The 19,396-nt window shown below is 44.8% G+C and overlaps 1 protein-coding gene across 2 annotated transcripts in view; it reads right to left on the bottom strand.

Annotated features, from left to right (window-relative positions):
* The window catches only part of ARF1 (ARF GTPase 1), a 145,728-nt gene that overhangs the window by 93,161 nt on the left and 33,171 nt on the right, over nucleotides 1-19,396 (bottom strand). For both annotated transcript variants that reach the window (XM_069210982.1, XM_069210983.1), the window contains exon 2: nucleotides 9,861-10,045. In XM_069210982.1, the coding sequence (XP_069067083.1) occupies nucleotides 9,861-10,008 (148 nt within the window). In that variant the 5' untranslated portion in view covers nucleotides 10,009-10,045. The remainder of the gene's footprint in view (nucleotides 1-9,860; nucleotides 10,046-19,396) is intronic.

Here is a 19,396-nt window from a genome sequence, read left to right as displayed (position 1 = left end):
AAGTATTAGGACAGATTTTGTTGACTAGACCAAATGAAGAAGTGTTTCAAAGTGGCTTCATAGGATTTTTTTTGTTGACACAGCTCTGGCATGTGAAAGAAGTTCTCTGCATTCATCCGGAATTTGTGAGCAGTGAAACTCATTGGTTTTAGAAGCCAAGCTGGAAAACTTAGAAATACCTGTTCAAGCTGCAGTACTTGGCTCTCGTTGGAAGAAAGCAGGTAGAGTCAGGTGGCAACGGTATGCGTGGCTTGTCTGATAGGAGTAGCTCTCTGAACCAGAACTGTCTTGACCTCCATCGGAATATTATTCAACATGGTTCCTCTTCAGCTTATTTAGGAATTTTGGGATCGGGGAAGAAGGGAAAAGTGTAGGCAAAGGTTTCTGATCAAGTTATAGAAAATGAATTGCTCCACAACCCTGATAAGATATGCCGGCCAGCATAGAAGCAGCATTGCTTGTTTCGATTTGTTGCTAAGAGGGCCAATATCGGCTTGCCCTCCAGTCAGAAAATCTTGTTTAGTTGAGCCTAATGAAGTTCCCACCTGTGGCATTCCTTGTATGTCCTGCTTAAAGTGTCTGCCCATGCATGGTCTATTCCCAGAACACGCTGTTGATGGCCCAATCCCATATTTTTGAGCTTCTTTGGATAGGCAAAGAGATTAAGTGTCTAGTGCTTGTCGCTGCAGTACACTGAAGTTTTGTCTGAAGATCATTACACAACTCAGTTTGTTTTTTGGAACAAGAATTGCAAACCCAGCTGATGAAACCAGTCCTGGGTTGCTCGTCTTCCGGTTTAGGGAGTACCTGCATTAGCAGTTCAGATAGGACTGTCCCTATAGGAGCAGGGTCAAGACTGATGTGCTTATAGTTGGGTCCAAACCTGAGGTGCCATGGTGTGCGCAAAATGAAGATGGATTGTGATGCGGCCCAGAGTGATCACCAGTGACACATTAATCCAAGCATTCCACCCATCACTCTTTTGTATACTTTGTGTCACCCTAAGTGGAATGGGTATGCCCAGACATAGCTTCCGTGCAGTCACTGGAACCAAGCTGTACCTGGCTGATGAGCCTAAAACCAAGGCAAAATCAGTCCTGGTTTGCTCGTATTTCAGTTCAAGAAGGACCTGGCTTAGCAGTTCAGGCTGAACCGTTCTTATTGAAACAGGGTGAAAACTGATTTGGATATACCTGGGTCCACACTAAGGCAGAATGGTGTGCAAAATAATGGACTGGGGATGCAGCCCAAGTGATTATCAGTGTCTGAGATTAATTCAAGCATTCCACCCATGACTGTTTTATGTATTTGTGTCAAACAAAGCTTGGCCTGTCACCAATAATTGTCTAGCTCCTTTTGGAATGGTCACACATGCAGGCAGCAGTTTGGTGTTTAATAAATACAGGGTGACATCCCTAAAAGAGATGTACAGTCTCACGGTGATCATCTTTTCCTTATGCAGTTTCTGTATTAAGGTGGTTAAATGTGTCACTTGCTCTTTGGATGGGAAGGCTTTGCCTAAGTCTGTGTCCAAAATTACCCACAAGAATTGAATGTTTTTGTGGGGTATTATCGGTGACTTGTCCTTGTTTAACGTTAAAGCTTACTTTTTGAAAAAGCTTAACAGTAGCCTTCAGAGTTCTCGGTTACCTTGAATGATCTTACCTTCACTCACCAGTCCTCGATGAAGGGAAACAATTGGTATCCTTTATTTCCTTAGAAGTGCGGCGACTGGCGCTTTGCACTATTATAAAGATAGCTGACAGAGTCAGAAGAGAAAGCTTTGAATTGAGAATGGTGACCTGACACATCGAATCCGGTATTCTATCTGTTTGGGTAGGATGGGAAATGGGTAAACATGCATCATGTAGATCTAGGGTGGTCATAACATATCATTTCTCTAATAATTGGAGTATTTCTTGCAGTATAACCATGCAAAATATGAGCTTCCTTTGCCAGTTTAATCTATCAGAAAAAAAGAGAGAAAAGAAGACCACATTTCGCTGGAATTCTGGAACTTACCTTAACATTTTGCAGATCTCTGCTCACAACAGCTGTGGATGATAATGTCTCTTTTTGGATGGTGAACTTGTAAGAGGTTTTTATATGAATTCAAATGTATGCTCCACACTTATGTGGTCTAGGGACCATTGATCTATTGTTTTAAGTAGACACTGGCTGTAGTAGGCCAAGAGCTCTCCGCCTGCAGCTGTTGTCCAATATAGTGGGCCAGTCACCAGAAAGCTGACACGTGGATGCATACTGACTATTCCCCAACTGATGACTCTTTGATGAGGAGGCTGTCTGTGAAAAGAAGCTGGAAGCGCTGGTCTATATTGTGAGACATTGTTGGCGATAGGTCTGTTGAGGTTGGGATGGCTGGCATCTATATTTTCTCAATAAGGGACCATCCTTGGACTCCCTCGAAAGGGGTAGGCTTGACATTGTTGTAATGAACTCAGACCATGCCATGTCTGTTTTTATGGACTGGGGTGCCGCATCAAGAGGTTTACCAAATAAACACTCCCTGCCATATGACATGTCCAGTATTGGACTTTGCACCTTTGATTAAAATGATGCTGCCAAAGACACCCTTGCTGTCATAGTACTGCAGCACCAGAACCCAGTGGTTGCAAAATCCGTGGCAGTAATCAATAATGGCGGAAGATAACAGTTTCTCATGCAAAATTGCCTTGACCGTAGCACTTTTGTTTTCCGGTAGCAAAACTAAACATGGTGCAACATCAGACAACATTTCTCTGTTGTACTTGCCTAAAATTGCTAAGGGGTTAGATGCAGTAATTTATGGTGCAGGCATTATCGAAAACCTCTGGCCGATATTATCCAGGCTTCATCCTTCTCAGTCCAGTGAGCAGGACAGGTTAATTTTGGTGTGCAAGATCTCGTTGGAGCAGCTTGAATTACAAAGGTCTGCACAACAGTGTCCAGAAAGGCACATGTGTATCATATGGGCCTTTATATTTTCTGTCAATACTTGGTACAACAGCTGCTAATTTTGCTTGATTTTTCATTAATACCCTTTGACCACATATGATCTATTACTAGTGTTGCTCAATCCACTTTTCAGGTTGGATCTTTAAAATCATGTAAAAAAACAAGCATTTGCAATGCAATAGGTCTCACATTTGCGAGAGTTAGAGCTATTGCCGATGTAAATGCCTAAATGGACTTTTCATGCCACAAATTGATCAACCCCGCCACATAATTCCAGTGGCCTGCATTTAATATTCTCCATCTGCAGCAAAAAAAAAAAATATTGCCATTTAGCATCCCAATTTAAATCTGCTAATTCCAATAGAATACCACTTTCACCACCCCACCATCAGAGTTGGAACCCTCCCCCACCCCAAAACATAATACAAGACAGCCACGGAAGAGTAACGGGCGAAATAGAGAAAACTAGAAGGGTCACACAAACATATCAAGTGTTCAAACAGTCGTAGTTTAATAGGGATGTTATGTTGGTGTGAATCATGGTCATTATTGCAATAAGTAGAGTGGCCAATGATCCCAATCAAAAGTTAAAGGAGCCATACCATTTTAGAGGTTTTATGTTACACACGCACACACAGCACACCGGCACCAGCTTATCCCTTCAAGCTGCCAATGTAATGGGTTCATAAAGCACCTGTGTGGGCGCTGGTGGCAGAGGATGGCCCGAGGACTGCTTGTAAGTGACAAGCAGTGTGGCACATTCTTGCATGTGATAGGGCACAGGATGGTTAGACCGCTAGTGTGATATCTGAGCAGAACTTAAGTGAGAGCACATGTGCTGTGTTAACAGTTTGCACTTCAAAACAAATGAATTACAGGAACACAAGGGACGCTCCCTTCTATGCAGAATTACTGCTCATACTGCCAAAAGTGACTGCTACGTGAACTCATGAGAAGACACTTCAGGTCTGACTGTACAGTAATCAGTCCCAAATCATCCTCTGGGGCCAGCCTGCAGAGAAACCACGAGTGTGTGGGAATTACTATAGAATTTCCTGGTGTGTACCACCTTCATAGTGGGGTGGGGGGGGGGGGAGGGGGGGGGGTTGTATGTAAAATGTAGTGGCTCTTGGGTGCAGGGTGGGTTCTACCAACATAAGCAGGATGAGGGGCGAGGGGACAATGCAGAGGCACAGGGTGCATCTGTAAGCACACTAGGTTGCTAGCACTAGTAAACGTGTGTAGGATTTAACAGAAGAGAAACCATGGATGGAAGGAGGGGAGGATGAACATACTAGGGCCTGCGTGTGGCTAAAGGATGAAGAGCAGTCAAGGAGGGGGGTGCCGTAGAGTCAGGCAAAGGCATCCAATTCACATTTAGGAAAGTTGAGTTCCTCGACCCACAGCACTGTACGTAATATGCTTCTCACTCTATTATTATTAGCCTTTATAAACAGAGAAAGGTAAGTGAGCTGGCCCTACTGGGTTCCGATTGGTAACCCCCATTATATTGAATATATTTGATAGTGTGTGCATTAAGCAACTGCGCTATCTGACAGATGACCTGTGAACACTAAAAGAGAAGGACGCAGTGAGAAGGGACTCTGGTAAACTGAAACTTCAAAGCGCCACAGAGTGTGAGGGGACGAGAAAAGAAAAAAGTAGTTCGCCCACGCTTAAGTATATCGGTAATTGTGCAATTATCAATGTAACAGGGTAACAAAACCGCCTCAAGGCTGGAAAAACGTAAAGCATTTACAATGACAAAGATTTTTGCAAGGCAAGCCCAGGAACAAATTAAATTGATGGGCGTGAGATGGGCATGGTTAAACCCCACAAATCGATTACAACAGGCCTAAAAGCAGCGTTTGCCGAAGCTATGCTCGTATAAAGACTTGCTTTGTCAGGACAGGGAGGTCAGACCTAGATGGCCTTCAGTCAGGCTACAGAACCCATCTTTATCTTCCTGGGGAGAGGCCAATGGACTGGAGTTGCATTCCCTTCAACTGAAGCAATATAATTGTCACATCAGGACCAATGCCACCTAGAGAAATGAGTGGTATCTCTTGTTCACTACAGACATCGGCAGGAAGGTCTGATTGCAGTACAAGATGGGATTTGAACTGGTTTAATTAACAAGTGTAATGTCCAACAGTGTGTGGAGTGGGGGGCTGGGTATGAGGTCCCACAGCTGGGAGCAAAGCTCGTGGATGAATATGCTCTGTGTTTGAGGCATAGGTTCAGGGAGACAATAGACTGATATCCTCATCAGTAGGTATTTTACTATGTTTAATGGCACCTATACCACAACCTGGGGAAAGGAGTGCGACTCCTCCCTGTATTGCCACTCTTTTTCCTGTTATGACAGGAAAGGGACTCCAGGTGAAGGAAGTTCGGGTTCTTCTTTATAGCAATAGTGTTTATAAGCCTCTAACAACCATCATCAATTTAGTGTTAGTGTTTAACGTTGCCCTGAGTAGGGCTATATGGTCCTTCCTCATCCGACTTCAGAATTACACAGGTGCTGCAGAGGATTTGATGTAACCTTAGGAGGAGAAGTATGCTCCGGTATTTAAAGGAGATGAGGTACTCCTTTTCTGATCTAAGAATGATTGACTTTGCTTGGGGGTTTAAGAGAGGATAATTGTTTTTTTTGCCAATCATGTAGTCAGTGGTTTCATCAACATTGTCACTTAAGGTAATGTCAATGCAGGCATCAGTGACTTAGCAGTTGGGACTGTGGTTTAGGTGGTACTCATCTTATATAGCATTACTGTTGATGCATGAGAAGTTGATGTCTCTGTTGGCACTTGAGACAATAAAAGAGGGTTTCTGCCTCATGTTTCCTTGTTGAGCGACAGAAGGTAGCAATTGAGCAAGACCTCTTCCAAGAAGGTTCTAGGCAGGGTCCTGCCCCTGTAAAAAATTTGAAAATAGTGTGGCAAATTGTGCATTTCATTAAGCACAAACATTTGTTAGAAATCCATAGGACACTAAAATATTCAACCTTGTGGAATCATCGGCCAGAAATTGGACAGACCTGGTCTATCCACATAAAACACTCGCAGACATGAGTAGGCAGCTGTACTTAAGGAAGAAGGGAATACTTGAAATCATCGACTGAGGAACAGAAGATTTGGATACCTGGATAGTAGAGAAAGTAGAGATCAGCTACAACTTATACTCCCTGGTAAGACCAACAGCACTGTTTAGCCAAGGGTCATCTCCTTCAAAGTGTTGAAAGTAAAGAAATGGTTTAAGAAGCAACTAAGTATCGCTAACAAAGTGGCATGTCCTAAGACTTTGAAATCTCTTCCACTTTAATGACTGGAATATCCATTGAAGACAACATACCGTTCAAAAAGAAAGTCACTTGAGCCCTGCACTAAAGAAGACAGATTTAGAGCTAAACCAATATAAAGTTATGAAAAATACTAAGGAAGGCACCCATAGGAAGTCCGGCAATGAGCCATGAAAGTTGAAAGGCGATAAACACACATATGCAACTGGTGAAAAATCATTTACAACGTCTTTAGAGCAGAAGCCTGAACACTGAATCTGGGGGTGTAAGGAAATGCCTCCTTGGCATGGTTTCCCCCTGACTTTTTGCCTTTGCTGATGCCAAGTTATGATTTGAAAGTGTGCTGGGACCCTGCTAACCAGGCCCCAGCGTTCTTTCCCTAAACTGTACTTTTGTCTCCACAATTGGCACAACTCTGGCATCCAGGTAAGCCCCTTGTAACTGGTACCCTTGGTACCAAGGGCCTGATGCCAGGGAAGGTCTCTAAGGGCTGCAGCATGTTTTATGCCACCCTTGGGTCCCCTCACTCAGCACATACACAATGCTTGCCAGCTTGTGCGTGCTGGTGGGGAGAAAATGACTAAGTCGACCTGGCACTCCCCTCAGTGCACCATGCCAACCTCACACTGCCTGTGGCATAGGTAAGTCACCCCTCTAGCAGGCCTTACAGCCCTAAGGCAGGGTGCACTATACCACAGATGAGGGCATAAGTGTATGAGCACTATGCCCCTACAGTATCTAAGCAAAACCCTAGATATTGTAAGTGCAGGGTAGCCACAAGAATTTATGTGTTATGGTCTGGAAGACTGTCAAACACGAACTCCACAGCACCATAATGGCTACACTGAAAGCTGGGAAGTTTGGTATCAAACTTCTCAGCACAATAAATGCACACTGATGCCAGTGTGCACTTTATTGTAAAAATACACCTAGAGAGCATCTTAGAGATGCCCCCTGAAAACATACTCGACTTCCAGTGTGGGCTGACTAGATTTTGCCAGCCTGCCACACACCAGACATGTTGCTGGCCACATGGGGAGAGTGCCTTTGTCACTCTGTAGCCAGGAACAAAGCCTAAGGTGCTTCTCACCTCCCCCTGCAGGAACTGTAACACCTGGCGGTGAGCCTCAAAGGCTCACCCCTTTTTTACAGCGCCACAGGGCATCACAGCTAGTGGAGATACCCGCCATTGCCCCCACTTTTGCCGGCAAGGCTGGAGGAGATAATGAGGAAAACAAGGAGGAGTCACTCCCCAGTCAGGACAGCCCCTAAGGTGTCCTGAGCTGAGGTGACTCTTACTTTTAGAAATCCTCCATCTTGCAGATGGAGGATTCCCCCAATAGGATTAGGGATGTGCCCCCCTCCCCACAGGGAGGAGGCACAAAGAGGGTGTAGCCACCCTCAGGGCCAGTAGCCATTGGCTACTGACCTCCCAGTCCTAAACACACCCCTAAATTGAATATTTAGGGGCTCCCAGAACCGAGGAAGATAGATTCCTGCAACCTAAAGAAGAAGGACTGCTGACCTGAAGCCCTGCAGTGAAGACGGAGACGACAACTGATTTGGCCCCAGCGCCACCGGCCTGTCTCCCTACTCCGAAGAAAACTGCAACAGCAACGCACCCAACAGGGTCCAGCGACCTCTGAAGCCTCAGAGGACTACCCTGCATCTAAGTGACCAAGAAGCTCCAGAGATCAGCAGCCTTGTTCAAGAAACTGCAGCTTTTGGAAACAAAGAATCAACTTTTAAAGACTACACTTTTCCCGCCAGAAGCGTGAGACTTTCCACTCTGCACCAGACGCCCCCGGCTCGACCTGTGGAAAACTAACACTACAGGGAGGACTCCCCAGCAACTGCGAGCCCGTGAGTAGCCAGAGTTGAACCCCCCCCCCCACCGAGCCCCCACAGCGACCCCTGCAGAGGAAATCCAGAGGCTCCCCCTGACCGCGACTGCCTGCTTCAAGGAACCCGACGCCTGGAAAACACACTGCACCCGCAGCCCCCAGGACCTGAAGGAACCGAACTCCAGTGCAGGAGCGACCCCCAGGTGGTGGCTACTCCGAGGAGCCCCCCGCCCATCGTGCCTGCCTGCATCATTGAAGAGACCCCCGGGTCTCCCCATTGATTCCTATTGAAAACCAGACGCCTGTTTGCACCCAGCTGCCGCTGAGGGTGTACTTTCTGTGCCTGCTTGTGTCCCCACCGGTGCCCTACAAAACCTCCCTGGTCTGCCCTCCGAAGTCGAGGGTACTTACCTGCTGGCAGACTGGAACCGGAGCATCCCTATTTCCATTGAAGCCTGTGTGTTTCGGGCACCACTTTGACCTCTGCACCTGACCGGCCCTGAGCTGCTGGTGTGGTAACTTTGGGGTTGCCTTGAACCCCCAACGGTGGGCAACCTTGGACCCAACTTTGAACCCTGTAAGTGTTTTACTTACCTGTGAACTTAACATTTACTTACCTCCCCCAGGAACTGTTGATTTGTGCACTGTGTCCACTTTTAAAATAGCTTATTGCCATTTTTGTCAAAACTGTACATGCTATTGTGATAATTCCTTTCATTTAAAGTATTGTTTGTAAATCTTGAACCTGTGGTTCTTAAAATAAACTAAGAAAATATATTTTTCTATATAAAAACCAATTGGCCTGGAATTTGGATTGAGTGTGTTTTCCTCATTTATTGCTTGTGTGTGTACAACAAATGCTTAACACTACCCTCTGATAAGCCTACTGCTCAACCACACTACCACAAAATAGAGCATTAGAATTCTCTTTTTGCCACTATCTTACCTCTAAGGGGAACCCTTGGACTCTGTGCACACTATTTCTTACTTTGAAATAGTATATACAGAGCCAACTTCCTACAGGGGGCTACTTTCAAGTTGAGTAATTTTTTTCTGTGTCCCGCATTTGTCTGATCCACATGCACAAGATAGTTGAAGCTGTATTAGGAAGTTTCAACCTGGCCTCCCTCAATACAATGTACTGTAAACTATAAAAAAAAAACTACTATGAGGTAAAGAGATGGTAGCATTGAGTCAAGTGGCAACTGCATTAAATTATAAAACCAAATACATTCCTTAAAGTCTGATGTAACAGTCACTTCATGAGAAACATTGCTTAGAACGATCATCCACTAGCTTGAAAAATGACAGTGTAATAATTTGCTGTAATTCAATTACTCTTAAAGTACTAAAAATATTTATTAGGCTTAGCATAGTGAAAATCCACTGGAGTAATTTGACATTACACTTCTTAGAAGAAAATTACACCACTACACCAAGTTGTGCTATTACATTCCGTTCACTGAAAAACGTTACTAAGAGCATGTATAAATTACACATACGGTCAGAAGGCAAGTGGCTACTGCTTGCAACACTTGCGTTTTTCACACTAATTTTTTCCCACAAAATGAGCACTTAAGCCAAAATGTTACACAAGGTCGCATTTTGAGCTAAAATATTGAAGTAAATAACGGATTTGCATGCTGTTTAAATATGTATATGCAAAAGCAAATTACATGAATTTCATACAGCCCTAATACTTATTAAAGTTTGTCCTTTGCTTTAACAAGATGGTAGAGCATATAATTGGAAAAACTTACCTATAGTAGGAATAGTAGTTACAATTTCACCAAGTTTAAGCTTGTACAAAATAGTAGTTTTTCCAGCAGCATCAAGACCAACCATAAGAATACGCATTTCTTTCTTGCCGAATAGGCCCTTAAAAAGATTAGCAAACATATTCCCCATGGTGGAAAGTTGATGTAGTCAACAATGAGCGATGAAACTAAAAAAAGAACAAAGCAAGAACATTATTTTTGCTGCAGACATATTAAAATGAATACTAGCTTTTAACACTGTACACCTTCAACAGAGCATAAACTATTACATAATTTGGTAGTAAAGATAAAACGTTAAAAAAATAGGTTTGAATATTTAAAAGAGACCTTAACAAGCAATGGCAAAGTCAATAAGTCTTGTCAGCACAAGGTATTGGCTTTCTCAATTATGTTTTTTTAGCCTTGTTGCATGGCAACTGTGCAGGATGACAAACCTTTAAAAAATAAATAAAAAAAAAACAAAGTGCTATGACATGCATTCAATAGCTGGACGGAGGGAAAGCTAACATGGCCAACAAACTGAAGGAGGGATGGTTAGTGCAGGTAAGCCAACAGGAACAACCAAGAGATGGAGGACGGTGGTGGGACAGCCGAAAAATACAGTCCCTGGTAGAGTCTAAAAGCCCAAAGAAAATAGCAGTGTCTAAACAAGTGAACAGTGGAAGGACACAAATAATATGTGCATGCTTGAGGGGGAGAGACAAATACATGAAGAGGAAGGAAGCCTACAGTAATTAACCCATAAAACAAAACCACAAGTGACAAGTCAACTAATGGTACGCAACAGGCTGCTTCTAAGCCCATCTATAGAAAAGAAAAGAAAAAAAAAAAAAAAAAAAAAAAAGTCTTTAAGAGATGCCACTTGTGCTGCCTATTGCTTAGAAAAAAAGAGTTATAATCAAATAACCCTTAGACCTGGGAAGGTAATATTAGTAAACACAAATTTTTGGTCAAGAAGGGGGGGGGGGGAAGTATATAACTAGACTTCCACTGTAAAAATATAAGTGATTCTATTTACTATCGTATTTTTAAGTTGCTATACATTTTATTTCTTTGCAACAATATTCAGTATGACTTTTTATTGTAAAAAGATCTTAAAATTAACTCTTAATCACTAATTTCTATGTGCTCTTAAAATAACAGCACAGTGAAAGTGAACACTGTGATACATGAAGTGCAAGTGTTATGTACAATGTATACAAAAATGTGGTTAAAACAACAAACAGTGAGCGTCCATAAGATTCCTTCAATCCAGGAGTCTTGAAGTAACTATATAATTTCTACAGTAACCCACATTAATCATTTTTGGCGCAGTTTAGACCCTTCTTGAGACATAAATCAGAAACGGGTCATCATCAGGACTGGGGATTTCTCTGAATTGTAACGCCTATTTAATTCAAGGTCATCTAATGCAATGCTCCCAGTATATCTCTTATTGGAAGTTATCAGCAGTATCTATCCTCTTCATAAAACCAAGATTTGGAAATTAATCTTCTTAAAGATGCCAATGTCTCAACCCTGAAAAAAACAGGGGATACTTTATATAGCAGCAATCTGTTTATCTTAGACTTTGCTGTTGTGGCAAAGTGCAACTTTAAGGCTCTTATTCCTTCTTTTACGATGTGAGCGACGCGCTGCAGGACACTAACTCGTGCTCTTCCAATAAAAAGGTCATACTGAATGTTGTTGCAAAGAAATAAAATGTATAGCAACTTAAAAATACGATAGTGAATAGAATTACTTTTTTTTTTTTTAACCTTGAAGTCTAGGTATATACTTCCCCCTTCTTGACCAAAAATTTGTGTTTACTAACTTGTGCTGTCTAGGCAAGACCCAACAAGAACCTCTAAATCCAAATTCCATTGCAAGTTCACACATCCCATCAACAAACCAAAGTCCTGACCTGAGATCACCACTACAATACTACACAAATGTTGTTCCTTTTCATTCTCAGCAGAAAGGCTCAGAAATATTAGCACTTCATGCACATCTTGAGCCATTAGGTTACAATAAACCTTGTTTAGCCACCCAAGAGTTACAGCGCACTAACAGATTTTATCAATTTGCAAAAGTTTGCAGTTACAAACACTTCACACCAACCCAAGTAGAAAGTTGTAGCACCCTTTTTTTTTTATTCTTTTTTTTTTTTTTTAAAGGTCGAGCGCGCAAGCGCACTGACATGTTGTAATCTATCTAAAGCTTTTAAGCACGCCCACTGCACGTTCGTCACTATCACTCGTTCACGGGCTTGCCTTTCAAAAATCATTTGTCATCATTGGTAAATGCTTTACGTTTGGCCCTCTTTGGGGCAGTTTTGTTACCACCTTGGCCATCGACCCTGTTACATGGATAATTGTACGTTTGCCAATATGGTTGAGCGCAAGCAAACTTTTTCCTTTTGTATCTTTCCTCTGCGCTCATGCCCACGGTGGCCCCGGCGCTTTGAAGTAGCTTGCTTATGTCAAGTGTTTTATTTTCATTCTCAATTTATGTGGCAAGAAAAGTTCAGTTAGGAATTTACAATGCTAATAGCTCTAACTCGAGCAAACGTGAGACCCACTGCATTGCAAATGCTTCTTTTTTTTTTTTAAACACTGAATATGGTACACCATGCTGAACGTTTTAGGATTCCCTTGTGATTGTTTATACTAGGTGTAGGAAGTTGGCTCTGTATGTGCTATTTCAAAGTAAGGAATAGCATGCACAGAGTCCAAGGGTTCCCCTTAGAGGTAAAATAGTGGTAAAATAGATAATACTAATGCTCTATTTTGTGGTAGTGTGGTTGAGCAGTAGGCTTATCCAAGGAGTAGTGTTAAGCATTTGTTGTACATACACATAGACAATAAATGAGGTACACACACTCAGAGACAAATCCAGCCAATAGGTTTTGTTATAGAAAAATATCTTTTCTTAGTTTATTTTAAGAACCACAGGTTCAAATTTAACATGTAATATCTTGTTTGAAAGGTATTGCAGGTAAGTACATTAGGAACTTTGAATCATTTCAATTGCATGTATACTTTTCAAGTTATTCACAAATAGCTATTTTAAAAGTGGACACTTAGTGCAATTTTCACAGTTCCTGGGGGAGGTAAGTTTTTGTTAGTTTTAGCAGGTAAGTAAGACACTTACAGGGTTCAGTTCTTGGTCCAAGGTAGCCCACCGTTGGGGGTTCAGAGCAACCCCAAAGTTACCACACCAGCAGCTCAGGGCCGGTCAGGTGCAGAGTTCAAAGTGGTGCCCAAAACGCATAGGCTTCAATGGAGAGAAGGGGGTGCCCCGGTTCCAGTCTGCCAGCAGGTAAGTACCCGCGTCTTCGGAGGGCAGACCAGTGGGGTTTTGTAGGGCACCGGGGGGGACACAAGCCCACACAGAAATTTCACCCTCAGCGGCGCGGGGGCGGCCGGGTGCAGTGTTAGAACAAGCGTCGGGTTCGCAATGGAAGTCAATGAGAGATCAAGGGATCTCTTCAGCGCTGCAGGCAGGCAAGGGGGGGCTTCCTCGGGGAAACCTCCACTTGGGCAAGGGAGAGGGACTCCTGGGGGTCACTTCTGCAGTGAAAGTCCGGTCCTTCAGGTCCTGGGGGCTGCGGGTGCAGGGTCTTTTCCAGGCGTCGGGACTTAGGTTTCAGAGAGTCGCGGTCAGGAGAAGCCTCGGGATTCCCTCTGCAGGCGGCGCTGTGGGGGCTCAGGGGGGACAGGTTTTGGTACTCACAGTCGTAGAGTAGTCCGGGGGTCCTCCCTGAGGTGTTGGTTCTCCACCAGCCGAGTCGGGGTCGCCGGGTGCAGTGTTGCAAGTCTCACGCTTCTTGCAGGGAGATTGCAGGGTTCTTTAAAGCTGCTTCTTTGGATAAAGTTGCAGTCTTTTTGGAGCAGGTCCGCTGTCCTCGGGAGTTTCTTGTCGTCGTCGAAGCAGGGCAGTCCTCAGAGGATTCAGAGGTCGCTGGTCCCTTTGGAAGGCGTCGCTGGAGCAGAGTTCTTTGGAAGGCAGGAGACAGGCCGGTGAGTTTCTGGAGCCAAGGCAGTTGTCTTCTGGTCTTCCTCTGCAGGGGTTTTCAGCTAGGCAGTCCTTCTTGTTGTTGCAGGAATCTAATTTTCTAGGGTTCAGGGTAGCCCTTAAATACTCAATTTAAGGGCGTGTTTAGGTCTGGGGATTAGTAGCCAATGGCTACTAGCCCCGAGGGTGGGTACACCCTCTTTGTGCCTCCTCCCAAGGGGAGGGGGTCACAATCCTAACCCTATTGGGGGAATCCTCCATCTGCAAGATGGAGGATTTCTAAAAGTTAGAGTCACCTCAGCTCAGGACACCTTAGGGGCTGTCCTGACTGGCCAGTGACTCCTCCTTGTTATTCTCATTATTTTCTCCGGCCTTGCCGCCAAAAGTGGGGGCCGGGGCCGGATGGGGCGGGCAACTCCACTAGCTGGAGTGTCCTGCGGTGCTGTGACAAAGGGGTGAGCCTTTGAGGCTCACCGCCAGGTGTTACAGCTCCTGCCTGGGGGAGGTGTTAGCATCTCCACCCAGTGCAGGCTTTGTTACTGGCCTCAGCGTGACAAAGGCACTCTTCCCATGGGGCCAGCAACATGTCTCTAGTGTGGCAGGCTGCTGGAACTAGTCAGCCTACACAGACAGTCGGATAAGTTTCAGGGGGCACCTCTAAGGTGCCCTCTGGGGTGTATTTTGCAATAAAATGTACACTGGCATCAGTGTGCATTTATTGTGCTGAGAAGTTTGTTACCAAACTTCTCAGTTTTCAGTGTAGCCATTATGGTGCTGTGGAGTTCGTGCACAACAGACTCCCAGACCATATACTCTTATGGCTACCCTGCACTTACAATGTCTAAGGTTTTGTTTAGACACTGTAGGGGTACCATGCTCATGCACTGGTACCCTCACCTATGGTATAGTGCACCCTGCCTTAGGGCTGTAAGGCCTGCTAGAGGGGTGGCTGACCTATACTTGCATAGGCAGTGAGAGGCTGGCATGGCACCCTGAGGGGAGTGCCATGTCGACTTGCTCGTTTTGTTCTCACTAGCACACACAAGCTGGCAAGCAGTGTGTCTGTGCTGAGTGAGAGGTCTCCAGGGTGGCATAGGACATGCTGCAGCCCTTAGAGACCTTCCTTGGCATCAGGGCCCTTGGTACTAGAAGTACCAGTTACAAGGGACTTATCTAGATGCCAGGGTCTGCCAATTGTGGATACAAAAGTACAGGTTAGGGAAAGAACACTGGTGCTGGGGCCTGGTTAGCAGGCCTCAGCACACTTTCAATTGTAAACATAGCATCAGCAAAGGCAAAAAGTCAGGGGGTAACCATGCCAAGGAGGCATTTCCTTACACTAGGCTTGGGCAGAATTTCAGTAAATCCACCTTACTCTGACATGGAATTACTAGTAATTACACACATACTTCTCAAGTACTCAAGAGTAATATACAGGGAAAAATCCTACTGCAAGAACATGTTTAACAAGCATGAAAGGCTGCTCGCATTTGCTACTTGTGTTTTGCAGCATTTAGTGTTGTTTCTTAGCACAAAATGCATCCGATTCCATTTTGGATGCGAGCGTGCACTTTGTGCTAAGGAACTAGCGCTAAATGCCAGGAGTAAGATGTGGGAAAATGCTATCCCGACACCACATTTAACGAGCAGCTGCTCGCATTCGATTTGCGTTCTGCTGCATTTAGCCCCATTTCTTAGAGGAAAATGCATCCTCATGTCCACTTTTGGACGTGAGGGGGCATCTTTGCGCTAAGGAATAGTGCTTAATGCAGAACTACTCTTCACGTAATTCTCCCATATCTCATGGAAATCCCGGGTAATTCCCTGTGATTACATTACACAGAATTATGCGAGTTACGCCCACCCCTTGTTTGTACTTGACAGGGGTTTTTATTCTGTATATTTACTATCTGTTTAGCCTGCTCAATAAATACAGTTCACAAACAAGGCAGTCCATTCAAGAGTTCAAAATACGTAAATTGTACACTTTGTGCAAAGCAAAGGTAAAAAAATACTTTCACAAGTTGCTTTTCACTAGTCCAGGACTATCTGGCGGACGCCGCGTTGGGAGCTCACGTCACGCTCCACGGCTGATCGTCGAAGGCAGCAGAGGTGTAGTGCACTGCCAGTGAGTACGTGCTGTGTGGTGAAACGGCTTCCCAGAAGTTCCATGCGTGTTTCCAGACTTGCAGAAGCAGCGTAACGCTGCACGGGCAAGTGCTAGACATCTCTGGTGACTCAGGTTTTGTTCTGTCCGTGACCTACCCTTCCACTCCCATTCAGTGCCGACACTGGCTCAGTGCCTGATTTGGTGTCCAAAACGCCTTTTTGCTCATTTAAGGAAACTGTGGACCCGACTTGGAATTGGGGCATGCTGTATTTGTATAGAACAGGGGACAGCATAGGAACAGTGGGCAGGAACGTTAATCACCTGAGGCCGTAATAAGGTACTTTGGGAAACAGTCAGCGTGATTGCTGGGGCCTGTGTGTGGGAAGAGAACCTTGCTCTTAATTGGCAAGTGCTGCCCTAGGGAGCTTCCTCTTCTAACAAAAAGATTGATGTTGGGAGATTAAAGTGTAGGGGGGTGAGGCATCAATCCACGAAACATTATGTTACTACTGAAGCAGCCTGAATGGGTGCGGTTTGTGGCCTCCAAACAGCACCTGACGGAGGGGTTGCGGGTGCCTTTTGTTTTTCAAACAAGGAAAATGATTGCACAAGAACAACAGTGTAAAAAAGGCTCTGCCAGTAAAACTACTAAGCCTGCATGCAATTTTAAAAGCAAACTCCTGTCTGCACCCGACAAAACTTCAGGCTCAGGGCCAGTTCCTCAGATGGCTCTGCTCCCTAACCCCTTCTCTGTGTCCGCCTCCCCGGTCACTTTTCACGCAACAGGCCTGGTTGACGAACATGACTCCACATGCAGTAAGATGGCAAAACGTAGCCAGGTGGGGAGCAAGCCCAGGGTCCCAGACGAAAACATCAGCCTATTACACAGCATACGTCTCTGAGCACAGCCCATAGTTAAAGCCTGGCTACGCCTGCACTCAGCAGAATGGGAGTGAGCGTTCTCAGACGTACCCACTATTTGCCACAATCAGATCAAAGGAGCTCAAGCAATATCCAAATTTCCCCCTCTCCCCCTACGTCAATGATGTCAATTGACCACTCAGGTGACAGGCTGACCAGATGTTATTTAGTACCCATGGCACAACGCTCTCCGTTCAGTACTCAGTGCTGCCCAGACCCTTATATTTCCTTTGGCAGTATACCGATGGCTCTCCCCTTTAGCTCAATGAGGACTGAGGCAGAGCAGCAAGGAATTGACAATATGGGTTGAAATAGGAGCACCTCTCTTTCAGGCCATCCTGAGTTGGCTATTCAAAGCCAGAGGCAAGATGATAAGGATGAGAAATGTGCTATGCCAGCAGAGAGATGCTTCTTCAAATTCTGGACAAAGTGTCACAAGAAGAGGCAAATCGAAAGACTGAAGACCAATTACATTTTATACGTAACAATATGCAGCAACTGAACACTCTTAAGGAGGTAGAGCAACGGGTTTTGGATCTGTAAGATTGGGGGGTGGGGGGCGCACACCTGGAAACCTTAGTTGCTAGATGTCAATCAGAACTGGTCGACCTTCAGATACAGATGGAGGACCCCCGCTCTACTCTGAGGTTCACCGGGGTACCAGAAGGTCGAGAGAACGGGCAGACTGCTATTAAATTGATCTCAGATCTGATAAAACCGCATGTTTTCCCAGAATGAACAGATAGTAACATGGATCTTACCCTTACGCATGCTCATCGAGTTCCAGTAGACCTGCTCCCCAAATGCAAGATTTCCTCAGACAATATTGGTCACCTTTGGAGACTTCTGTATCCAAGAGCGTATGTATTCTGACATTGGCAATCAAGACTAAAGCTTATCAAGTCCCCGGGGACTATACGTTTAAAATTCTCAAACAAGTCTGCACTCGCAGCACGGAGATGGCATGAACTCAAAGAGCTGATTCCTGATTTCCAAAAAGTTGTGGCTCCTGTGGGCTGGTGCAACAGTCAAAACTCAAAGTCCTTTTCAAGGGATGGACGAATATACTTCACATGGTGGAAGTAGCAAAAGTGCTCTTACGCTCGATACAGAGCACAAATGCGGTGGTAGGGCAGTAGAATGAGCAGTTCTGCCGAGCAGGGAGGAGTGTCAGGCTTAATGTTTACAGCTCATAAGCATATGATCATAGGATATAAAGATGCCTCTCTGATGCCCTGGGAATACGGATGTCATGCCCTGGGTGGGAAGTCCAGCTGGGTAGGTTGGTCGGGGCTGTGGCACACGCTGGGATTGGGGAGGGTGGCGGGTGGGGTCAAGCACTTTTATAGCTGGGCTCCCCTGAGATTGGATCAGCGAGTTTGCAATTTAGGCATTTTAAAGGAGACAGCACTTTCTTTCAGAATCATGCACTACAGGCACTTTACCCATATTGTGCACAATAGGTATATTCACTCTGATTCCTCCATCTAACTTTTTTTGGCGCTGCAATAGACATATGCCAGAACGATGCTTCAGTGCTTATTTTTGGAAATGGATGATTAAACTGTATTGTAAAAGGTGGCCTCTCTCAATATCAATGGTCTGAATAAGATGAAGAGGGGGGGGGAACAGAAGCATGGGCTAAAACCGAGACCCCTTTGTAGTACTGCTGCAAGAGACCAATGTTTCAGCGAATATGCTCCCAGAATTTTCTGTTTAAAAACTGGGCAGATTTTCGAGGTTTCTCTAGTGCTCAAGACGCACACAGAAGCAAGGCGGACCTCTTGGTCGAAAGGCTCTGGCTTGTGCTAGATTTTGCAAGTGACAAAAATGGGCACTGGTGTTGGATGCACTGCTCCGTGCACACCAAGAGACTCATGTATGCACCGGTGGGAGATAATCTGGGACCTTATGGGGAACGTTTTAAATTGCTAATACAGGTCCCCGGGGAGATTACTGGGGAGGATTTTAATTTGCCCCAAGACCCTGGTTTAGACTCCTCAGTAAAAGTGAAAAAGCATCTGAAAACTAGAGTTACAAGAGTTTTTCGGACTTAATTGAATATACGGACTCTTCGTGATCGATGGAGGGAGGTTTTCCCTTCTAAGGTAGGATATACTTGCTACTCAACTCAATTCCGTAGCTCATCTTGATCGACTTTTTCTTGCTAACAAAAACCCTAGCTTTTAACGGTCAGCGGACGCTTCCCACTGGTTTCTCAGACCATGCCATTCTCGTTCTTGAAGTTGGTTGAAACTAGTTGCACCTCAACCCAGAAGGTTTGTTTTGTTTTGTTTTTTTAAAAAGCAGCTCTTCAAGAGGAAGGCTGGGTTCAGATTTGCAAAGAAGAGATTTGAGAATTTCTGGGTAGGAATCAGGGAACAGCCCCAACACAAGTATTGTATGGGATTCTTTGAAAGCGTATGTAAGAGGGATTGTGATAGCAACGGATGCAGCCAACAGTCGTAGCATCAGACAACTGATGTGGACC

The sequence above is a fragment of the Pleurodeles waltl genome, chromosome 10 (assembly GCF_031143425.1).
Source record: "Pleurodeles waltl isolate 20211129_DDA chromosome 10, aPleWal1.hap1.20221129, whole genome shotgun sequence".
NCBI classification, from domain to species: domain Eukaryota; kingdom Metazoa; phylum Chordata; class Amphibia; order Caudata; family Salamandridae; genus Pleurodeles; species Pleurodeles waltl.
Note: the sequence above shows the minus strand (reverse complement) of the source record. Positions and strands in the feature narration are given on the sequence as shown.